The following is a 22,585-nucleotide window of genomic DNA, read 5'->3' as shown; positions in this document are numbered from 1 at the left end:
CCCATCGGGAGATTGTTCGTTTTTGCACGGCCCGACCTTTCTTGGCGCCTACATAACCAACAAAGAGCTGGTCATCCACCCAGAATTGTTTTGTGCATTCCAGATAGAATGAAAGCGCACATTTTGGATCCAGACGGGGGAGTCTCTCTTCCTCTTTAGAAGGATGCGGAGGTGGAAAGAAGGTGGGCAAATTGATGGTCTGTCCTATATGGAAAAGGGTAACCACTTTGGGAAGAAAAGAAGGCCTAGTGTGCAGGACAACTTTGTCCGGATGAACAACCAGGAAAGGAGGCTTATAAGAAAGGGCTTGAAGCTCACCCACCCTGCGAGCAGAGGTGATGGCAACCATAAAGGCAGCTTTAAGGGTCAATAGTCTGAGAGGACAGTTATGTAGCGGCTTTGCCTTCTTCTTGTGCTTCGACTTACCCGAAGACGAAGACTTTGATAACAAGTGGTGGTGGCTCCACGACCTCCCTCTTGACCAGGACCTCGAACGGCACGAAGCGGACTGCCGGGCCTCGAGAAGCTTTCGGGACTGCTCCCGCAAAGACTTCGGATTCATGGCCCGGCAGTTGGAGCACGCTTTTGGGTTGTGGACACGCTCCAAGCACCAAAGGCACACGAGGTGCGGGTCCGTGACCGACATCAATTTGGGACAGGAGTTGCAAGCCTTGAAGCAGGTCCGACGTGACATCCCTTCGTGCACCAGGAGTCAAACGCTCAAAAAAGGTGTCGACAAAAGTCGCAAACACAGAGTCAAAAAAGTGACTTGAGGTACCGCTCTCTCGGGATCTGCGCTGACTGGCGCGGAAAATCTATCGATGTGCAGGGGTACTGCGGAGGGAAAAAATTCTCTGGATCCAGTCTGACGCCTGGGGTAATTCTAAGGTGAGGAATCCATAACTAATTGTCTCTTTCAGATACAACAGTTAATAGTTCTACTCTTAATAAACACCAATAATTAATTTTTCATCTTAATTTTGAGGTGGAAAATCGAATGCCAAAAATGCATGTATCACAAACTGTACCCCAATGCCAGGAATCCACAAACCCTAATTTGTGTTACATGGCAGTACATAGGTGGCAAAATCTCCTTTAATGATTTGCACCAATGCCATCAGATCAGGTTGAGTTATCTCAAAATCGACAGAGCTTGCAATATGGTCTCAGAAAAAAACACATATACATACTAAATCATTCAGGGGGTGGAAACACGACATCGAGCTTTGAGTTGGTGTCAAATCAATTTTAAACAGTTTAATGAAAAATCCAATCCATGTAACAGCCAAGGCTTTAAACACGCCCCCACTTAATAACATAAGTCACACGAAAGGCTTCTGATTACTATCTGCACCACCTGTCAATTACTGAATAAAAACTACCTACAAATAAGTCAGGCTTTATACTCCAGCCATAACCAGTACTCCCGCCTTAAAATTACCAGAATACTAAACGTTAACGAATGTGCCACAACCTGCACCCTCTTCTATTGCCCAACCTTCCTGAAATACACCTGATCCTATCTAACATATACAATCTTCTACACAGACAAAGACTAAGCTACTGGGGACAAACAATAAAGTCTCAGTTTGTGGCTTGTAGCCGACAAGCGCTCCCCAGTATCTGCAAGTCAAAGAAGATTTCTGGGATGCAAGATACTTCAACTTGACTAACGCTCCATAATGTAACCTTTGGGGGGAAAAAATAAAGTTTCTCTCCCCCTTGCAGGCTCTACAGTTGCTATTGGTGCCTCTATAACCTACTTAAGTGGGCCCCCACACAATTAACATCCCATATGCACACACACACAAATCTCTTGTCATTTACCTACTTAACATCACATGTATCTCTTTCCCACTTCAACCCACATCTACTTTCTGTGCTAACACTGGACAAATCAGCTGCATGCATTGTGAACCTGCTGTTTGCAATAAGGAGGGATGTAGTATTTTGCAGTCATGCTGGAATCTTGATTTGGGTGTAAATAGGACTTTAGATCCCAGTTGGGCTTAACAAGGAAACAGAAAGTGGCCCTTATAGGATTAATTAATAATAAGTGTTACTTTTGTAATCAGATTTAAAACATCCCAAAATGCGCAGGGTGTATTTGTTTTTTACTCTCCAATCAAAATGGTTTTATGAGTGAAGGGTGGCGCACAAAACCATTATCTTGCAAAGAAAAACTCAATAAATTTGAATTATTGTGATGGAATGTTGCTTTTACATCCTCTTTTTAAAAGTGACATCCGGGCCACAAACAAATCAAGATGGGATCAAATGATTTCCATGGAAGAAGATATGTTGCTGCACCAGGTAGACGTCTAGGTCTGCCAGGTTATCGGGCCGGGCTTGCATCCACCAAACTTCCATGAATGGGGCAGTCTCCTAAAGGAAATTAAGTTATGCCTAACCTAACCCCATGAACAGCATATCTCCTAGCTCATCTACATTCTTCCATTGTATGGAGTGACTATAGTTGATAGCTGGTTAGCAGCATCCCTCAAATCCTGAGCATATACATCATCCTTCACCAGAAGATAAGCACTCCTCCCCAAGACTTCAACATGACCTCAGAGGTGCTGCAGCAAATAAATCCAAGAGTGTGGTAGACACTCCCCACATAAAATGATCTCTACCTCCTTCTACCCTGTCAAGCAGTCCTCCACAACCCTACAAGCCAATACTGCACTCCAGTGAAATGAACAAACGCTCCTTTGAAGTTATCATCTTCAGCTCTTTGTCTGACAAACTTGGCATCCTACTTTTAAAAATAAAATGCCTCTATTCGGACTAAGAGTTTACCGGCACCTCCTTTACTACTCTCGGAAAAGTGTTGCAGCACACTTCCAAAGTCCACATCCCCTTTGCACCAATTGGTCAAAGTCAGTTCATACCTCAAAGTAACAATGATCCTCGAACTTATAGAGCAATGACCTCTCCCTCCAATGAGGCCTCTAAAGAATTTGCTCACGCGTATCAAGTCCTGAACAAGAAGAGCTCCTCCTACACCCCAGAAGCTCCTCGCCTTAACTTGTCATAATAAACAACAGAATGCTGGTAACTACTCATCCTGCAAGCAATGTCATTAATGTTATGAAGCGCTTTCAGATTACAATACCAATCATACAGACATCTAGATCAGCACAATTTGCAGCCAGTAGAAGGTACTCTAATCCCATACACAACAGCTCATAATAAGCCAACTCAACTTTCTCCAACAATTTCTTGGCTCTTCTAGTGACCTATGAGTTTGTTACACAAATGTTATTTGCACAAGTGTCGCTAAGCATCAATACAATTCCTGGAACTTGCAGATGTAATACTTAATTATGACTCTGACCCTTTATTCCTAACCAAAACCGGCATGAATCATTCATCACAACTGATAATGGACATTATCACACTCTCTTCTCAATTTTACAACAGAACGGTTCCTAATCATAGACACTCAACTAAAAGCAAGTTTGTAAAATGTGAACAATTCTCCACCCTTCAATGTCTGTCAGTGGAAGTGAAGTTTAAAGCCAGGAGGCACACCATGTTAAACACATCATATTCCATTCCCAGGTGACCATATTCTTTTAAAAGATAATAAGGATAAAGCTATAGCACAATTCTCATTCTTTGAGCTCAATAATGATCTATGTCAAATATGATCATTGCCTACTCACATGAAGGATGCAATGCTTGATCTGATAATAACCAAGAAAAACATACTGAAAATGTAAGGGCTGATTCCAGTGGAGTAGTCTGCACACCACAGATTCATTTCTTCTGTCTTTTCTACTGTTAGGCACTTAGTCCAAAACATACACCATTACCATGAGGGTAAAGGTTAGTGTAAGATTCAAGTTAGGTTTAGAGTGATGCTTAGAGTCTGGGTTAGACGAACAAGTTACTTACCTTCGGTAACGATATATCTGTAAGAAACAGTAGTTAGTATTAGATTCCTTACCTTAGAATATCCCCAGGCGTCAGTCTGGATCCGGAAACTTTTGCGTAGCAGTACCCCTGCGCGTCGGTAGGCGTCGTCTGCAGGCGTCCCCTGCGGCTCCGCGTCCGTCGTCGGCGTCGTGATGACGTCGCTGGAGTATATAGACGCCGCCTCCGCGCGCTGACTTCAGTTCTTTGTACACAGCTTTTCCGCGGCAGAACACGCATTGCCATGTGAGAACCAACACTGGTGCCATTTGAAACTAGGGCCCTGAAAGGGATGTCCTTAACCCTAGGTATCAGTTCGCAGAACGGGGAGGATGGGTGGGGCGGTAAGGAATCTAATACTAACTACTGTTTCTTACAGATATATCGTTACCGAAGGTAAGTAACTTGTTCATCTGAAAGAAACAGGTTAGTATTAGATTCCTTACCTTAGAATAGATACCCCAGCAATACCAACCCCGGTGGTGGGTCTGCGAACCAATACAATCCTACACCAGAAAGTCCTGGAGGACCGAACGGGCAAAGAAGCCATCCCTCCGGACTTGACTGTCCAGGCAGTAGTGCCTCGCAAAGGTGTGCAGCGAGGCCCACGTAGCCGCCTGGCAAATGTCCTGCAAAGGGACTCCCCGGCCCAGGGCAGTAGTAGCCGCCGTGGGCCGAGTGGAATGGGCCCTCAGGCCAACAGGAGGCTCCTTCCGAGCCAAAGAGTAGCACGCTTTGATGCACAGAATGACCCACCGAGAGATGGTCCGTTTATGTACCGCCCTTCCCTTCTTCGCACCCACGTAGCCAACAAACAGTTGGTCATCCACCCGGAACTGGCGTGTGCGATCCATATAAAATGAAAGCGCACGTTTTGGGTCCAGACGATGGAGCCGCTATTCATCCTTTGAAGGATGCGGAGGCGGGAAGAAGGAGGGTAAGGTGATGGACTGCCCGATGTGAAAAGCAGAGACTACTTTGGGCAGGAAAGAAGGTCTAGTTCTCAGAACCACCTTGTCTGGATGAATCGACAGGAAAGGAGGTTTGACAGAAAGAGCCTGGAGCTCACTCACCCTCCTGGCAGAGGTGATGGCAACCAGGAAGGCCGTCTTTAAAGTCAGGAGACGGAGAGGACAGGAATGAAGTGGCTCAAAGGGAGCGCACATCAAGAAAGTCAGAACCAGGTTCAAGTCCCACTGAGGCATCACGAACGGAACAGGTGGATACATGTGCGTGATGCCCTTCAAGAATCTTGTTACAATAGGGGACCTGAACAAAGAAGGTTGATCAGGCAGCCTTAGAAAGGCCGAAAGGGCAGAAAGGTAGCCCTTGATAGTGCCCAGAGCAGAGCCCTGCTGGGCAAGAGAGAGAAGAAAGAGGAGAACCTCGGAAAGAGGGGCAGAGAGAGGGTCCACAGCCTTTGCTGTGCACCATGCCACAAATCTGTTCCACCAGCAGGCGTATACCGACTTTGTGGAGGGACGCCTGGCTGCCAGAATCACATCACAAACCTCAGGAGGCAAGTCAAATGGCCTCAACTGTCGCCGCTCAATCTCCACGCATGGAGGTGGAGACTGGACAGGTTCGGGTGGAGGACCGTCCCCTGCTGCTGCGACAGAAGGTCCTCCTGAAGGGGCAGGCGGATCGAGGGACCGACTGACATGCTGAGTAGCTCGGGATACCAGTACCTTCGAGCCCAGTCCGGAGCCACAAGGATAACTTGGGCCCGGTCGCGCCTGATCTTCTTCAGCACTCTGGGCAGAAGTGGTATAGGCGGAAAGGCGTACAATAGACCGCAACTCCACTCGCGCCGAGCGAGTGCCGTCTTGGAAACTCCAACGCGCAGAACTGATGATATTGCGCGTTCTCTTCTGTGGCGAATAGATCTAACCAAGGCTCTCCCCATTGCAGAAAGAGGCCTTTCGCCACGTCCGAGTTCAGACGCCATTCGTGATCCACCGAGCACCGACGGCTGAGTTCGTCCGCCCTGGCGTTCAGAGAACCTGCCAGGTGTTGAACCGTCAGAGTCACGCTCTGACGTTCCAGCCATTGCCAGAGACGCAGAGCCTCCTGGCAAAGGGTCCACGACCCCACTCCGCCCTGCTTGTTGCAGTACCACATGGCGGTGGTGTTGTCCGTGAACACCTGCACTACACTCCCGTTGACAAAGGGGAGGAATGCCTTCAGTGCTAGGCGAATCGCCCGCAGCTCCAACATGTTGATATGGAGCCGGGACTCCGCCGGAGACCAGATGCCTCTGATCTCCGCCTCTCCCAAGTGGCCTCCCCAGCCCTGGAGGGACGCGTCCGTCACAACTACGTGCTCCGGTTGGGGAAGGGAGAGGGATCTGCATCTGACCCAATCGCGGTCCGTAAGCCACCACTGCAACTGTCTCGCAGTGCCCTCCGAGATCAGGACATGGTCGGATAGGTTGCCTTGATGCTGGGCCCACTGAAACTTCAGGTCCCACTGCAGAGCCCGCATCCGCCACCGGGCGTGATGCACCAGAAGGATGCAGGAAGCCATCAGCCCCAGCAGCCGCAGCGTCAACCTGACCGAAACCCGGGATAACGGCAGAAAGATTGGAATCAGAGCCTGAATATCCCGGACCCGCCGTTCCGGAGGATAAACCCGAAACTGCGCCGAGTCGAGAACCGCTCCGATGAAAAGGAGCTTTTGAGAGGGACACAGGTGTGATTTCGGCACATTGATGGAAAACCCCAGCTCGTGCAGGAGGTCTGCCGTCATCTGAAGGTGGTGGACGACTGTCTGGGGCGAGCCCGCCTTCAACAACCAGTCGTCGAGGTAGGGGAAGACTGAAACCCCTAACCGGCGCAGATGAGCTGCGACCACCGCCATCACTTTCGTGAACACCCGTGGGGCGCTGGTAAGGCCGAATGGGAGCACGATAAACTGAAAGTGCTCGTGGCCTACCGTGAACCGCAGGTAACGTCGGTGGGCCGGCAGGACGGGGATGTGAAAATACGCGTCCTGCAAGTCCAACGCCACCATCCAGTCTTGTGGGTCCAGAGCAGCCAAGACCTGAGCCAAAGTCAACATCTTGAACTTCACCTTCCGGAGGAAGCCGTTGACGTTCCGTAGATCCAAGATAGGACGTAGGCCCCCCTTGTCCTTCTTGGGCACCAGAAAGTAGTGGGAATAGCAACCACACCCTACTTCTGGCCCAGGAACGCGCTCGATGGCCCCCTTGGCCAAGAGGGCCGTAACTTCCTCCTGCAGAAGTGTCAAGTGGTCCCCCGACACACGGTGGTTCTGCGGTGGCATGGCTGGAGGAGTGCTCTCGAAGGGGAGGGAGTAGCCCCTTCGGACGAGCTGCAGCACCCACCTGTCCGATGTGATGGTGCGCCAGCGGGAGTGGTGATGGCGAACCCTGCCACCCACTGGCGTCACATGGGCCTGAAAGCTCGGACTAGGAGGATTTGGAGGCTGATGCTGCGGGGGGAGGTGTGGTCTGACCTCGCCGTTGTCCCCGACTGCCTCCACGGCGGAAGCCACGCCGCCACCGTGTTGAGAAGTGTTCTGCGGTGCGTGGCTGGCAGCACGTGTGGGACCGCCCCTTCCGTGGCCACGAAAGGAGCGAAACGAACCCGTTTGCTGGCACTGGGTCGAGAGACCCAAGGACTTGGCCGTGACCCTGGAGTCCTTGAAGCGCTCCAGCGCGTGGTCCGCTTTGTCGCCAAACAGGCGACTGCCATCGAACGGCATGTCCATCAAAGTATTTTGGACATCCGGCGAAAAGTTGGCGGATCTCAGCCAGGCGTGGCGACGAATCGCCACCGTCGTGGACATCGCTCTGCCTAGCGAGTCGGTCGTATCGAGACCACACCTGATGGAATATCGTGCTGCGTCTCGGCCTTCAATCATAGCCTGACCGAACTTTGCCCGTACCTCCTGCGGGCATTGTGGCAGACACTCCGCGACCGTATCCCACAGAGAGTGGGTGTAGCGGCCCAAGAGGCATGCGGTGTTGCAAGACCGCAGTCCCAGACTCAGGGACGAGAAGACCTTCTTCCCATACTGGTCGTACCTCTTAGATTCCCGGTCGGGCGGGGCCGATGGGAATGCGGTATGGGAAGTCGAGGCCTGGATCACCAGACTCTCAGGGGTGGGATGGGTGGACAGGAACTTGGGGTCATCCGGACACGGACGGTGGCGTCTGGCCACGTTCCTATCAACAGGCGAACCTGAAGCGGGCCTGGACCACGTGCCCAAAAGAACGTCTGTCAAGGCTTCGTTGAACGGCAGCAGAGGCTCCTGTGGGCATGACTGCGGTTTGAAGACCTCAGTGAGGATGTTAGGCCTCACGACCGCGACGGGGAGCTCAAGGCGCAAGGCCTTGGCAGCCCTCATCAATACCACTGAATAAGCAGCCCCAGCCTCCGAGGCCACAGTAGGAGGCGAGACAAAACCAGGGTTAGGAGAATCGTCCAGACCACTGGCATCACCCAAGTCACCTGTCCAGTCCACGTCTTACTGACACTCGCGTGACAGAGGGTCCTCAGACCCCTCCCAACCCTCCCCATAATCTGCATCCTCACCATATTCGGAGTCAATGATGCAGACCGGCTCCTCGGGGTCAATGGGCCCCATCGGCGCCGGACTCCGCGTCGGACGACGCCGGTCCGACTCCGCGTCCGGAGTAGGAGAGGGAATGGGGGTGGCGCCGCCCGGAGCCGGCGCCGGAGCCCCGACGCCGGCCGGAGCCGGCGTCGGAGTCCCGGCGCCGCGCGGAGGCGGCACCATGGGTTGCCCCGATGGAATCGGTGCCGGAGAGGCCGGTGGACCAGCCGGCGTCGACCCTGAAGGGCCCAGCGGCGCCGGAGCCGCCGGCGGCGTCGGGGCCGGAGCACCCGACGGCGTCGGCGCAGGAGTACCCGAACCGCTCGGGCCCCCGGACGGGACCGCCGGGCCCGCAGGCGCCGTAGGCCCCGTCGGAGGAGACAGCGCCCTCATGGCCATGAGGAACTCCTCTATCTCCTCTCGCAACGCGCCTTGCCCAGGGACCGTCGGGTATGGAGCAGGCAGCGTCGGCGACCCACGCGGAGCCGCGGCCACCCGAACCCCCGGCCGCATCGCGCGAGCGTCGGGGGAGTCGGGGGTACGATGACGACGCCCCGACTTCTTGTGCCTCTTACCTGAGGAACCAGAGGAATGGTGATGACTTCCGGAGCGCTCGTGGTGGCTCCGCGACCGCTCCCTCGACCGCTCCCTCGACCTCCGGCCGGACCGGGACCGCTCCTGACGCGGGGCCGACACCCGGAGCTCGAGTAGCTTGCGGGACCGCTCCCGTCTAGCCTTACTCGTCAAGGCCCGGCAGTCGACGCAGGACTCCACGTCGTGGTCCGCGCCCAGGCACCGGAGGCAGAGTCGGTGGTGGTCCGTGACCGACATCGTGCGGTCACACCCGTCACAATTCTTAAACCCGGGCATCCTATCGGCACCTTAGAGTTAGAAAGTTATCAAAAAACGTAGGTCAAAAGACCGGAGTACTGCTCTTCGGATCTGCGCTAACTGGCGCGGAAAAAAGAAGAACTGACGTCAGCGCGCGGAGGCGGCGTCTATATACTCCAGCGACGTCATCACGGCGCACGACGCCGACGACGGACGCGGAGCCGCAGGGGACGCCTGCAGACGACGCCTACCGACGCGCAGGGGTACTGCTACGCAAAAGTTTCCGGATCCAGACTGACGCCTGGGGATATTCTAAGGTAAGGAATCTAATACTAACCTGTTTCTTTCAGATTTTGTGTTAGGGTAAGAGGTGTGGTTAAGGATGCGTTGGGAACAAGCATTGCCTTGGGGTAAGACATGTCGTTATGGATAGGGTCATATCAGATTTAATTGTGTATATGCTTATATACTGTGGGTTAGGCTTAATGCTAGGTGTAGGGTACAGGTCATGGTCAAAATATGGATTAGAGTAGGTGTTAATCTTAGGGATGATGCTAATGTAGAGGTGTCAATGCAGTGGGTCACTATATTCTACAGATAACTGGTTGATGTAATAATAAGCGATTAAGTGACTTTTATAAAGTGGTAGTGTGTTGGCTTCTATACAGTGGTCGGCTGAGCATAACAAGGTGCTTACTTTACTCATAACGGAACAAATCCAAAAGATATAACAATTAAATCCTTCTCATTTCAGAAGATTGTGCCATTGCTCTGGTTATCAATTCAAATTAGCCTTGAATAATTTACTTTGATGAATCAAAGCCATCTCACAACCTTTAACGCTTCAGCCTGATCATCAGAGAAATGACTAAGAGATTTCACAAATAGGCTCAAAAAGACAACCCGCATTGGAAAATTTTCCTTGAGCAGTGTTCCAATGAAGAGATGGATACCCCGATGTAAAGAAACAAGTTACTAACTTTTGTTGCTGCTTTTTTCTCATTGATACAATTTCTTTTTGAAGATTATTCAGCAAGAAATATCTCCTGAAGTTGGCTGGATTCGCAGCTCTATTATCTAGGAGTCGCTACAAGATGATGAAGGGATCACCTGCAAGCATGACATTAGTTCTACCTTAATTCGCTGAACCTGAGATGTAAGAGAGTTATGGAAAAACAAAAACAAAACTGCCAAACCATAGAAATAACCCACTGCCCAAAACATCTCACAAGGAGGAGAAATAGAAAGGCATAGGGTCATCTGGTGGTAGAATAGCCATCAGGTTGCAAATTCAGTAAGACTTAAGTAGGAATAAAGGTTAAGAGATTCTCTGTTCATTACAACTCTAGTCACCAAATCAGCTAGATCCAGTGATGCTCTTTATAATGTAGTTTTAGACACCTTACCCTAAATACATTTATACCCACATGGCATAATCATTCTATAAGTGTGTTGGAAATAGCATTTCACACAACCAAAGCATTTGTGGAACAGACATTTTTGCCCAGGTGATTCGCCATCTCGTCTTTGTGTTCCAGAGGTCTGAAGTACAGAACATTCCTTTTTAGCATAAAATATGATAACTGAATCTCTTAGCAGTTACGAATCTTAAAATCTAATGGATCTTTAGGAGAAGCTTTATATTTAATATTGGACATGCTCTTGTACTTACTGGAGTTTAAAAAAATCAGCTTCAACATTCCAGGCACCAAAATGTTTTTAAGAGTACCTGTAAACTTCAAAAGCATCAAAAATAACTGACATGGTAACTGTTATGATGACTCGGAAATCTGATGTAATTTGGCTGCCCTTCTGAATATCAGTGCTGTTGAACATGAAAGCAAGCATTCACAGGTGCAGTTAAAATACACACAAGCACAACTTTATAAAATAAAAATAAAAATATACATTGCAAGTGACCACCATGTATATCATTAGGATGCCTAACTTATGAATGTTTGATTTATTTGACAATCAAAAGACAAAGAAAGAGAGACAGTGTACCTTCAAGAATCCACAGGACAATTGAAAGTGTACTGGTCAGAGAAAAGGGAGCTTTGTTTACTGAACAAATTGTTGTTTCAGTCTATTTTGCAGTTGCAAGCGGCCACGCTATTTCAACAGAGATTGTTGCAATGAACATCTGCGTTTCTGCAAGATCCACTGACAGCAAAACCTTTTAATTTTCATATATTGCTAAACTGTGATTTAGGGAACATAAACCATTCCCAAACTTAACAGTGAAGCAAGTCAGACACCTTGGCCCATATTATTAGTTTGGCAGGAACTACACAGCCTCCATTTTCTGGAGGAAACTGAACATGGAGTAGAGCCCACAAGCTTCAATTACCTACATCACAATGCCCCTATGAGAGAGAAAATTCAGCTGATTGATTCTACACCATATTTTGAGTTTACTTAAGAAATTGGTGGATTTTCCATTCCCTTCAAACTCTAAATGGTGCCTTTAGTCTTCAACAGTAAGTTTAAGAGGAGTGGTTTAGCTGTACCACACCTTTGTGACAACAGTCATGGATTTGCACTTTGCCAAAGGCAAGGTGGAAATCTAAAAAAAAAATGGTGCTTTTTTTCAAATGACTTGACCATGATTTAAGCCTCACAGACCTCGAACTGCGCAGAATGAGATGGCTTTACTTGAGGCAATGAGTAAACTGGTTCTCTCACTTTGCCATCTCACTCCTCACTGCCAGAAAAGTCTTGCAAATCAGTTACTCATAAAGCTTCAGAACTGGTTGTGAAGCTACCAGAGTCTTTTTTCTCACTATAACATCTATGTAATCTTTAGACAATCAGGACTAAAAAGGCAAATTCTTTTCTGCACCATTCTCGGTTCCCGGATTTTTATGGACTATGTGAATGGCCTATCAGGTTCTACTGGAAGTGATGTACTCACTGCCATAAGAAGTACCACATGCACCAGTGACATTTGTTTCTTTTTTCTAGGCCTCCATCAGATATAGGATCAGAGGTATTATTTATTGAAAACATTATTTGAAAATTGTGTAATTTTTTATGGCTTGTTGGCAGTTCATCCAGCTAGGAAGTGTAGTGATATAACAGAATGTCTGTGCAGTATACTGACAGTGAATCATGAGTAGCATCTACACTCAAAGATGGCGTCCGAGATAATTTAGATTTGGGGATTCCAGGATATAGATCTGTCTGCCACAAAAGACACGTCTCTTTGTACCCAGGTTAGCACAAAGTAGCTTCCTTAGACGGGAGTCATTGGGGGATTATCCTCTCTTAAGAGGTAAGTCAATCTTATGCACTTACTCCACCATCACTGATGGAGCCGATTGTCTACAAGATCTGTCTTCAAAGAGTGCAAGTAATTCTGGCTACCAAGATTGAGCTTACGATACGTGGTGCTCGGCTCTAATGCAACTGAACTTATCGAGGTTTTAGCCTCTGAGGGAGGATCTGTTTTTTCACAAAGGGGGCAATCTGTTTCAGCTGAATGAGAATAGGTGTTACCGATTATCATCTTCCTCAGGATCTTCTAAATCTTCTTTTGGTGGTACATAGGCCATCAACATGGGCAGCATATTCCAGTAGTTGATCTGTGTTTGCTGCTTTGTGTCGTGTTTGTTCTGTGGATCCTAGAGGAGCTTAGGTAGTTAATTTTCTGCAGTTTATCCTGCATTTAGTAGAAAAGAGACGCAGTGTAAATATAGTTCAAGATTATTTGGATGCCCTCTGAACTCGTTTATATTTCCCCAAGCAAGGTTTGTTATTTACATTGCCATTCATTGTTAGATTTCTTCCAGAATTTTTTATTACTCCAACTTGGGACTGAAACATAGTGTTGACGTATCTTATGGCTTCTCCATTTGGACCAATGGATTTCAATGATCCTACATTTCTCTCTTAGGAAGAGGCTTATTTTGCTACAAATCACTTTTTATAGGAGGATTAGCCAGCTACATGTTTTATCAGCTTCTCATTTTGCAGTATCCTAGAAGGATAGGTAAGTACTTCAGGTTAAATTTCTTTTTTGTCTTCAAACCAAAGATGGTGTCAGAGCTTCACAGTTTTCAGACTGTCATTTTGCACGCTCTCTTTCCTCCCTCATCTGATTAAGCATTAGGAAAAGCATCGTAGTTTAGACCCTTAACAGCTCTTAGTTTTTCATCCAGGGAACATCAGATTTTCAAACGTAGAATAACATGTTTGTGTCTATTAAAGAACCCTATGTGTGACCCTACAGTTAGGAAGCAGACTAGCTCTCCATGGAGCTTTTTGACTACTGAACTCTGTTATGAACTGACAGGGTACGTTACTCTAGAGTGCTTTCAGGCTCATTCCACTAGGCACATGGCAGAAATGTCAGCTCTTTTAACTAGTGTTCTAATTTAGTACGTTTGTCAGGGTGATATCTATCTTTCTTCAAAACTATTATCTGCACCTGATGTAGTGCTCCTTCAGGAGACCCACCTACGAGGCAATAAATGCAAGGCCCTGGACCGGTTTGGCTATAAGATGGTGGCCCACTCTGGGTTCACGTCAGGCTCTAGGGTGGGTGGGTATACTTGTCCGTGGTGCACTACCTCTCATTGTCACGGGTACATGGACGGAAGACACTGGGTGCATAGCAGCGGTGGGGATCAGGTGGGAAGGGCGCACAATAGTACCCAGCTCCTGTTACATTTCACCCGGCCTCCATGCTCAGGTGTATGAGAAGATGGGTACACACCTGACTGATCTCCCTCGCGGCATTCTGGTGCTGGGGGTGATACCAACGCAGTCATGGAGGCTGACTCAGATCACTCTGGGGACAGGCGGGGTAACAGAGGGGAACTGTGCCTGAAGGGGGTTTGTGGCAGCGATGGGTCTGAGTGACGTTTGGCGTGCACACAACCCCTCAAAAAGGCAATACACTTTCTTTTCGGCTAGGCAAGGGATGTTTTCCAGGATTGACCACCTCTTTGTGCTGGGGGACCAACTGGGCGACTTTGAGTATCCCTGCATCATCGCCAGAGGGATCTCGGACCATTCACCGGTGGGGGTCACTCTCAAGGGACCGTCGACAGATCGGGTGGCCTTCCCCAGGATCGACCCATGGCGCCTCAAAGACGACACCATCTCTGACAAACTGAGGGAGAGTTCCCAGTTATACTTTGCAGAGAACAAGGGCTCGGTCGATTCCCACCTGACCCTTTGGGAAGCGTATAAGGCAGTTCTGCGGGGCCAGGCGCAGGCGCTCATCGGTGCCCAAAAAAAGGAGGAGGCGATCCAAATAAGACAGTTGAAGGGCGAAATTGAATCACTGGAGAAGGACATCAGTGCGTCCCCTTCGGTGGAGAGAGGCCACGATCTGGCTCTAAAACAGAAGGAGCTCCGGGCGTTGGCGGAGGGTGAGGCGCACGCCTACTCCCTGGCCACGCAACACAGAATTTATGACGCAGGGGACAAAAGTATGAAATTACTGGCATGGCTCGAACGTCGGGACCGGGAGCAGTCCTGGGTGGCCGAGGTGATTGACAAATCCATCAACTTGGCGTCCACTAGTGAGGCCATAGCAGAGGCATTCGCGTCTTACTATGAGGTGGTGTACACCCCGGTGTGCACGGAGAAGGACTGCGGGGAATTCCTTCGTGACTTGGCATTGCCCACCCTGTCCAGTGAGCAGGCCGACAGTTTGGAGGCTGAGCTCATGGGATTGGAGCTGGGTGAAGCCCTCGCTTGCCTACAGGCTGGTAAAGCTCAGGGACCTAACGGCCTGCCGGTCGAAATCTATAAGAGGCAAGCCAACATAGTAATAGACCCCATGCGATAGATGTTCCTCGAGCCACGGGAGGTGGGGGTTCTCCCACCAGACCAGCTGGAGGCCACCATTGTGGTCATCCACAAAGCCGGGAAACCGCCTGAGCACTGTTCGTCATATCGGCCAATCTCGCTCCTCAACGTTGAAGCCAAGGTTTTGGTCAAGGCCCTGGCAATGCAATTACTAACGGTATTGCCTGACTTGGTGCACGTTGACCCATCGGGGTTCATGCCACACAGGAGCACTAGATTGAACTTTATTCGGCTATATGGGGTTTTGTACATGACGGAGGGGGGAGACGTCACCCAAACAGCATTGATGGCGCTGGACGCCTCAATGGCTTTCGATAATATCGAATGGCCCTACTTGTTTAAGGTCTTGGAGCGTTTTGGCTTTGGTCTAGTGTTCTGTAGCTGGGTCCCCCTGTTGTATGAACAGCCAGTGGCAAGAGTGAGGGTAAACGGGGTGACGTCTCGGGCATTCCTCTTGCTCAGAGGCACTAGACAGGGTTGCCCGCTGTCCCCACTCCTTTTTGCCTTGGCCCTGGATCCTTTGGCTCATTGGATTCGTCGGGACAGGTCGTTCTGGGGTCTGTCACTTACAGACGAGAGGGAGGAGCGTATGTCATTATACAAAGATGATATACTCCTCTACATGGCTAGGGGCCCCCACCGAACGATGCGCTCCACCTTTTCGAGCTTTTCGGTAGCTACTTGGGATACACGATTAATTGGACCAAATCGCTGATCTATCCCCTCTCTGGTCCCCTGGCGCCCCCCCCCCCGAGGATTCCTTCACGATGCCCGGCCTCGGTCGTCACTGAGGGGGTTAAATACCTGGGGGTGTATGTGACCCGGGACAGAGCGGAGTTCTTCAATAGGAATCTAGAGCCCCTCCTGGCGCAGCTGGCCTCGGATGTCGCCCATTGGCGCTCCTTGACTCTTTCCTTGATGGAACGTGCTGCGCTATTTAAGATGCTGGCACTGCCCAGATTGCTTTATATACTGCAAAACTCGCCCTACCCGATCCCTGGTGGAGTGTTTAAACGCATCTCCTCATCAGTACGCACTTTGCTTTGGGACGGGGGGAACCCGAGGATAGCGATGCGTAAGCTGACTAGGGGGGTATACGACGGGGGGCTGGCCCTCCCGGACGTACAATTGTATTACTGGGCCTCGCAGCTATTGGTGGTTAATGATTAGGTCTATGCTTCAGTCTCGGAGCCGGCTTATAGGGTGGATAGGCATGTTATGCCGGGGGGCAGCTGCGAGTCTCTCCTGTACACGAGAAGGCGTCAGAAGGACCTCCCGGCACACATAGGGGTGGTGATCCAATGTTGGAAGGAAGCTAATAAATTTCTGGGTTGGGCAGGCACCCTCACGGGACGAACGCCGCTTTGGTTTGGTGACCAGCTAGTCGAAGTGTCCAGACTGGCTGGCTTCAAGGGCTGGAGGCTCACTGGGATCGACTACCTGGGCGATGTGTGGAGGGGAGCGCACCTAGATCCTTTGCTTATCTCCAAAAGGAGTACCGACTGCACGACTCTCAACGCTACCATTATCTGCGCCTCACCCATGCCCTTCGAGCATGCATACACAGGGACGTAGTGCTCCCAGAATATTCCCCACTAGAGGACAGACTCCTTCTTGACCCTATTCCAGATAAGTCTACCTCTACCATTTACCGCAAGTTAATTAATAACATGCCTGACCCCCTGGCGTCCCCGCGGGAGAGATGGGAGGGCGACATTGGCGGCCTCGAAGACGAGGACTGGCAGGACGCACTCCAGAGTTCTTGTGAAATTGCAATCAGGATCAGGTTTTGCCTGGCGCAGTTGAAGATTCTGCACCGAGTGTATTACGCACGCACTCGCTTGTTCTCCTGGGGGAGGTGTCGGTCACCCCTGTGTGTGAGGGGCTGCCAAGGGGAGGGGTCCTTTTAAACACGCTCTGGGACTGCCCGTTTATAAAGCCCTTCTGGGCCAAAGTCACCCAGACGATGGAGTTGTTGGTGGGATCCGCGGTGCCAGTGGACCCGAGGTGGCTGTTGTTAATGATTAGAGGGGCAACTGACTGGTCCAGATATAATGAGATATGGCTTGCAACAGCTGTGAGAGTGACGAAGAGTAATATAGCCCGCAACTGGGGGGCGCGGGCGCCCCCCTCTTGGGAACAATGGATCAGGGACCTTGATTGGTGCCAGAGGGCGGAGGAGACTATCTATAAATCTAGAGGGTGTGTCAAGAAATGGAAAAAGGTGTGGGGCCCCTGGCGCAGATACCGGGCCGTGCGGGCGGGGATGGTTTAAGGCCACTTTCATCAATTGTCCATTCTGCTACCACAGTGTCTATTCCAGATATATGTACTGATGTTTTTATATATTGCTACTGATCACTGTTGTACATTGTATGAGACTTTGAGCTTTATCAATAAAAAGAGTTAAAAAAACAAAACTATTATCTGCAGATGCAAAGGTTGTTCTCAGTCAGAGTTTGGTAGGGTAGAGTAACAGTCCATTATGGCCTAGGGAAGTCTCTGTCCTGCTCAAGTGAGCATTGTGCTGAAGTTATTATGCTTAAGACGAATACATTATTTATCTGAGAAAATGTTATTTTTCATGGCTGAAATTACTACAGCAGATTACTCATACACCAAACCCCCATCCTCTCAGCATGAGTTTTTTGTTGTCATTTTAATTTTGTGCCTCATGTTTTTATATCAATAAGAATGTGGAAAATGGATAGAACTTCTGTCAATGATGCATGTAGCATCTTTTAAGCAATTTGCTGATCACAACATCGTTCCGATTCCAGTGAGGCTTCTGATGGTGAATATTATGGGAAAAACTCTGGTGCCTGGGAAGGCGACTGAAGTGAGTATTTTGCAGGCGCTAATATCCATTAGTATGTATTGGTATCCCCTCATTCTTTAATGTTCTTACTTATTTATCTGCTGCATTCAACCAATGTTCTCTCCTTGTCTCTATAACACGTTCTGTGTTTCTGGATTATGTCTGCACCACAGAAAATGTTAAATAAATAAATAAATATGAGATGCACACAAACTGATTACAGGATTCTTTGATAGGTAATTATTGCAATTAGTTTCATGTAGCATTCTTACATTGTTGTAAACATTCACTTCTCCAAAAGAGGTATTTATCTCTTAGCAGGATGGCTGCAAATTACCTTGAGAAAGCCTCTGTGGAGAAAGCAGTTTCAGCTCGTGGTCTCGCTCCAATGTGGCCTCCATGTGTTCTGATGGAGCATAAATTTTATCTGTGTTATCAATATCGGAAAGGATGTGACAGGATGAAGGAATGAGTACTTCATTTTCCATCTGCTGTTGGAGATGGTACGTTGGTAAATCTGCATTAGAATTATCCTGTTCATACCTGTAAGGAAAAGGAAAAATATACCTCAATTATTGCAATACTTGAAGAAAAACAGTGAACAAAATACCATTTTGTTGCACACCAACATTAGGCTCTACCTTTAAAAAAACAGCAAACCTTAATAAACTAGGCTTGGTTGTGTTGCATCAATCAGGTGCTACTTTGCGGCATATCCAGACAAGGGCACAAAGTAGACTTTGGCCATTCAACTACATTTGCTAGTTTAAATACTGTCAAAATACATACGTCTTGAGAATATATATTTATTTTTCTGGGTGTGTTATAATAACCGAGACAGTATGATACAGCTACAGTCTTTGATCACATTTGTGGCTGTTCCGGTGGTACTTGTAACTTGTCAATCACAATGAGGTGGCCCATCTCAAGGAGGACCCTGATAGTTTGCCAGTGGCCATTGTAGAATGGGTGTCCCTCATTCTCAGCATGTGTGGCAGATCATGCAGAGGGCAGAAAAAAGGATTCTTACCCAATTTGACCACCAGTGTAGTGTAGTACTAGTTCTTGTAAGAGCTTCGCCCGAGATTAAGGGCTAAACATAGCAGCCTTGTTTTAAATCAACACACAATTTGTTTTCCCTCGGCAAATCAGAGCACATGGTTTTGGCAATTTCTAGGTCATAGTAAAGCTACTGCAGGTTAAAGGATGAAAGTCTGAAAACCAACAGGTGGCAGCCTACACATATAAAACTAAGGGACACATACGAAGAGTGTAAATACAGCTATATTGGTCTTTGTCAATCGAGCTCTGTTACCATTCAGGTTTGATACGGAGGATTCTCTGAATAAATTGCTTGACTCCTATAAATCATTGGAATTCTCCACATAAGACTGGGGTGTACCACTAGGAATCAACATGGGCACTCTCCTCAGCATTCAACTGGTGCAATTACACATGCACTCAATGTAACACCTGAGAGACCCAGAATGTTAAGAGCACTTTGCATACAAACACAGGGTGCACAATCAACAGCACTTTGTCTGGAAGGAAGATGATGTATGGTTGTTTCAATGAAATCTCATTTACCCCTCTATTTTCCCTGATACAATCATCACCAAAAAGACTGATAACAAAGTCAAAGGCTTCAGTGAACATTAATAGAGCGATGCAAAAGGATTCATGACTAAAAACTATAACACCAAACTAAATAAACAGTGCTGGAGAGAAGGAATTCTGAACACTCTTAAGAACCCTGGCACAACAAGCTATTGGAAAAGAACCCTGCTGAGGTGCCTAAAGGTACTCTGTGACCTATTTTAAGATCATGTGTCACCAAGAACATGGCCAACTCCAATATACGGAGAAGGTCAGTCTTTATCTGTTTCACCACACTGCTGTTCAAAACGTTTCTATCTGTTGGGGTTAGTGGAAGGCCTCAAAGAAGGAAATACCATATTCAGTTATATATTGTGGTAAATCAGTTTGTTTCAAAGTATGGATGGCTGCCCCCAGTATTTGCGCCCAGTGATGGTAGATTTGCATGAAGAACTAGTAAGCTCCACTGGGTTAGAATGACCTCTCGGCTAATGTCTATACAGATGGCACAGACTCATCATGCAGGTGTGGAAACTGGGGACACCTGTCCCAATCAAAGCTAAGAGGATGATGTCCACTAAGTTTTTTTATTTTCCAAATCAAATTTGGTACCAGAAAAATTTGGGGAAATCTGTAATGAGGCCAAAGCCCCAATCGGTGCACCTTGCAGAGAGTTCACCCAGAAAATACTCCAGTGAAAAATAACTTTTACTCTTAACTTACGCAAGATGAGCACAGGCAATAGTATAAAAGTTGACCGTCAAGATCAGGATAAATTTGGGTGCCAGCATGCCTTAGACTGTGCCGGGTAATGAACAGTCAACATCAAGGTCAGAAGGTGGGGTAGTGAAAGTAATACCAGCTGTGCCAAAGTAGAAGGAACTCATTTGATCTGACTCAGCACTAAAGCAGTCGTAGGGAATATTGTCACCTGAGAAATCACCTCAACAATAGTGCTCCAGAGTGTATGCAAGAAGTCATGAAGATTAGGAGAAACGCTAAAAACCTCCAAATGTCGACCTCAGACTTAGGCACAACTTCTCAAGCACTACATTGGGGTTGGAGATGCTTCTTTTTTATTCAACAGTGTTATGTATGTACAGTACATACACAAAAAGTTATTAGTGAGTTTCAGATAAAACGAGAAGCCAGTAACACATGAAGATAGAATAAACAACAATCAAATTACGTTGCAGTGATAAAATTCATTTATCTATAAGTATTAGGAGGATAGAAGGCAACATTCATGTGAAACAAAAGTCAGCTATTGACTCTGGAATTGGTGGCCTGCGGAAAAACTCTAACACCATGTTGTGTGACACGTTTAGAAAGTTTCTACATCACTTCTGGTGGTGCAAATCCTCGAGAAGAGCAACTTTACAAAATTCTGGTTCTGACTTTTTGTCTAGCTTGCCCCACATAAGCCATCCACAAGGGCATTTAATAATATAAATGGCATCTGTGCTATCGCAATTGGTGTGGTCTCGCAAGGTAAATTATGTATGTCTTTTTTTGCAACAATGCAGACCAATCAGATGCGGCACTCTGGGAGCACCTCTGGTGGAACATTGACAACAAGGCCGAAGAGTTAAGGTGGTTTCTGCTTGAACAAAATGGAAAAATCTCAAGAGGTGGTGACTTCACTGCTACATTGAACCTGAGAGAATGTAAATGGATACCTTAATTAAACAAAGTTCATAATGGCCTGAATGAACTTGAGGAAATCAATCAACAAGTGGTTTCTATTTACAATGGTTATGCATTGCTTTATGCATTGCTCTGTATGATATTGGTTCTTTCATTTGCTAAATTGTTATCCAATACTGTATGATAAGGTTATTCACTTTTCCCTTTATTATTAATTTCATCCTTCTTTCCAGCTACATTATTCTTTAATTATTGCTTGGTTTTAATGTGCTCTTGCCCCATATAGGTGACTTCATTTAATTTACACAATAGGTTGATTGTGTCCTCTCACAATAGTTACATTAGGGGCCGCTTGGAACACTTATACCATTGATTTGGCTTTTATGCTATGCCCCCTAGGCCATTTAATCTATTTTCAGAACTCCGTGTTTCCTTCATGGTCCAGACATCACAGAATGCAACAGTAAGCACGTCTCTGTTTTTAGGCCTAGAACACTCACTTATGTCAACAATCTTGGCAGTAGGGCTTTTGCCTCACTGCTTCCGTGTGCATTCCAGCTTGGATAAACTCCTCTTTATCTATGCGCAGCCCATCGGCTCGCGTTTCACACAAGTTGGTAATGGCCAGAAAAAGCTGCTTGCGCTTTGCAGGTATAAAGTTAGCGCTTCATGGTAATGTTAAGCTATTTTTTTGTATTTTTGAGGAATTCCAATCATAATATAACATCCAGTGTATATCCCACTTCAGCTCTCGTTTGGGATGCAACAGTCATTTTGCAATTTCAATACTTGTTTGCGCATCTCTTTAGTGAGTGTATTTTGAGATTTTATTATTTCCATTCTTTTAGCCATAATATTTTTGACCAATGGTGGAAGGGTCATATTTAGTTTGCTTTTTTGATTTTTCCCTTTAGGAGCTTACCTGGATGTTTTTACACTGGGCACTTCTGTACAACTTATCCCATGCACATGTTCTTTCAGACTAGGAGCTCATTCTCATTTTCTTACACAGTAATTCCTTACATGCTATTATACAGTTGTTAGACCTGTCTGCCTTTGGGTAGTCCCTCCTAATTAATTATTTATTTTGTCCCCCTTTTGCCCCTCAAACCTTTTTATCTTTTCATGTCCATTGGATTTTTGAGATGTTGACCTAGGGGTTAGGTGCTCTTTGACCTCATAGTCTTTACTTGAGGCCTAGATGCCTCCCTGACTAGATTTACCAGACCTACACAATGGTGGTCAGTAACTGCCATAACGGTCATCTCAAGACAGGACCTTTAGGTTAGGATAGGGACCTTCCAGAACCTTCTGGACCTTCTGAGGCCAGCCTATAAAAGGTCAGCTGCGGAGCAGCCATTTTGTCTTACC

General features: G+C 47.6%; 1 protein-coding gene across 2 annotated transcripts in view; it reads right to left on the bottom strand.

Moving 5' to 3' along the window:
* The window catches only part of CDK5RAP2 (CDK5 regulatory subunit associated protein 2), an 841,564-nt gene that overhangs the window by 252,431 nt on the left and 566,548 nt on the right, over positions 1-22,585 (bottom strand). For both annotated transcript variants that reach the window (XM_078642183.1, XM_078642184.1), the window contains one exon: positions 18,309-18,514. In XM_078642183.1, coding sequence (XP_078498309.1) covers positions 18,309-18,514 — 206 coding nt within the window. The remainder of the gene's footprint in view (positions 1-18,308; positions 18,515-22,585) is intronic.

The sequence above is a fragment of the Lissotriton helveticus genome, chromosome 5_1 (assembly GCF_964261635.1).
Source record: "Lissotriton helveticus chromosome 5_1, aLisHel1.1, whole genome shotgun sequence".
Classification (NCBI taxonomy): Eukaryota; Metazoa; Chordata; class Amphibia; order Caudata; family Salamandridae; genus Lissotriton; species Lissotriton helveticus.
The sequence above is the reverse complement of the archived record's forward strand: the minus strand, read 5'-3'. Positions and strand labels throughout refer to the sequence as shown.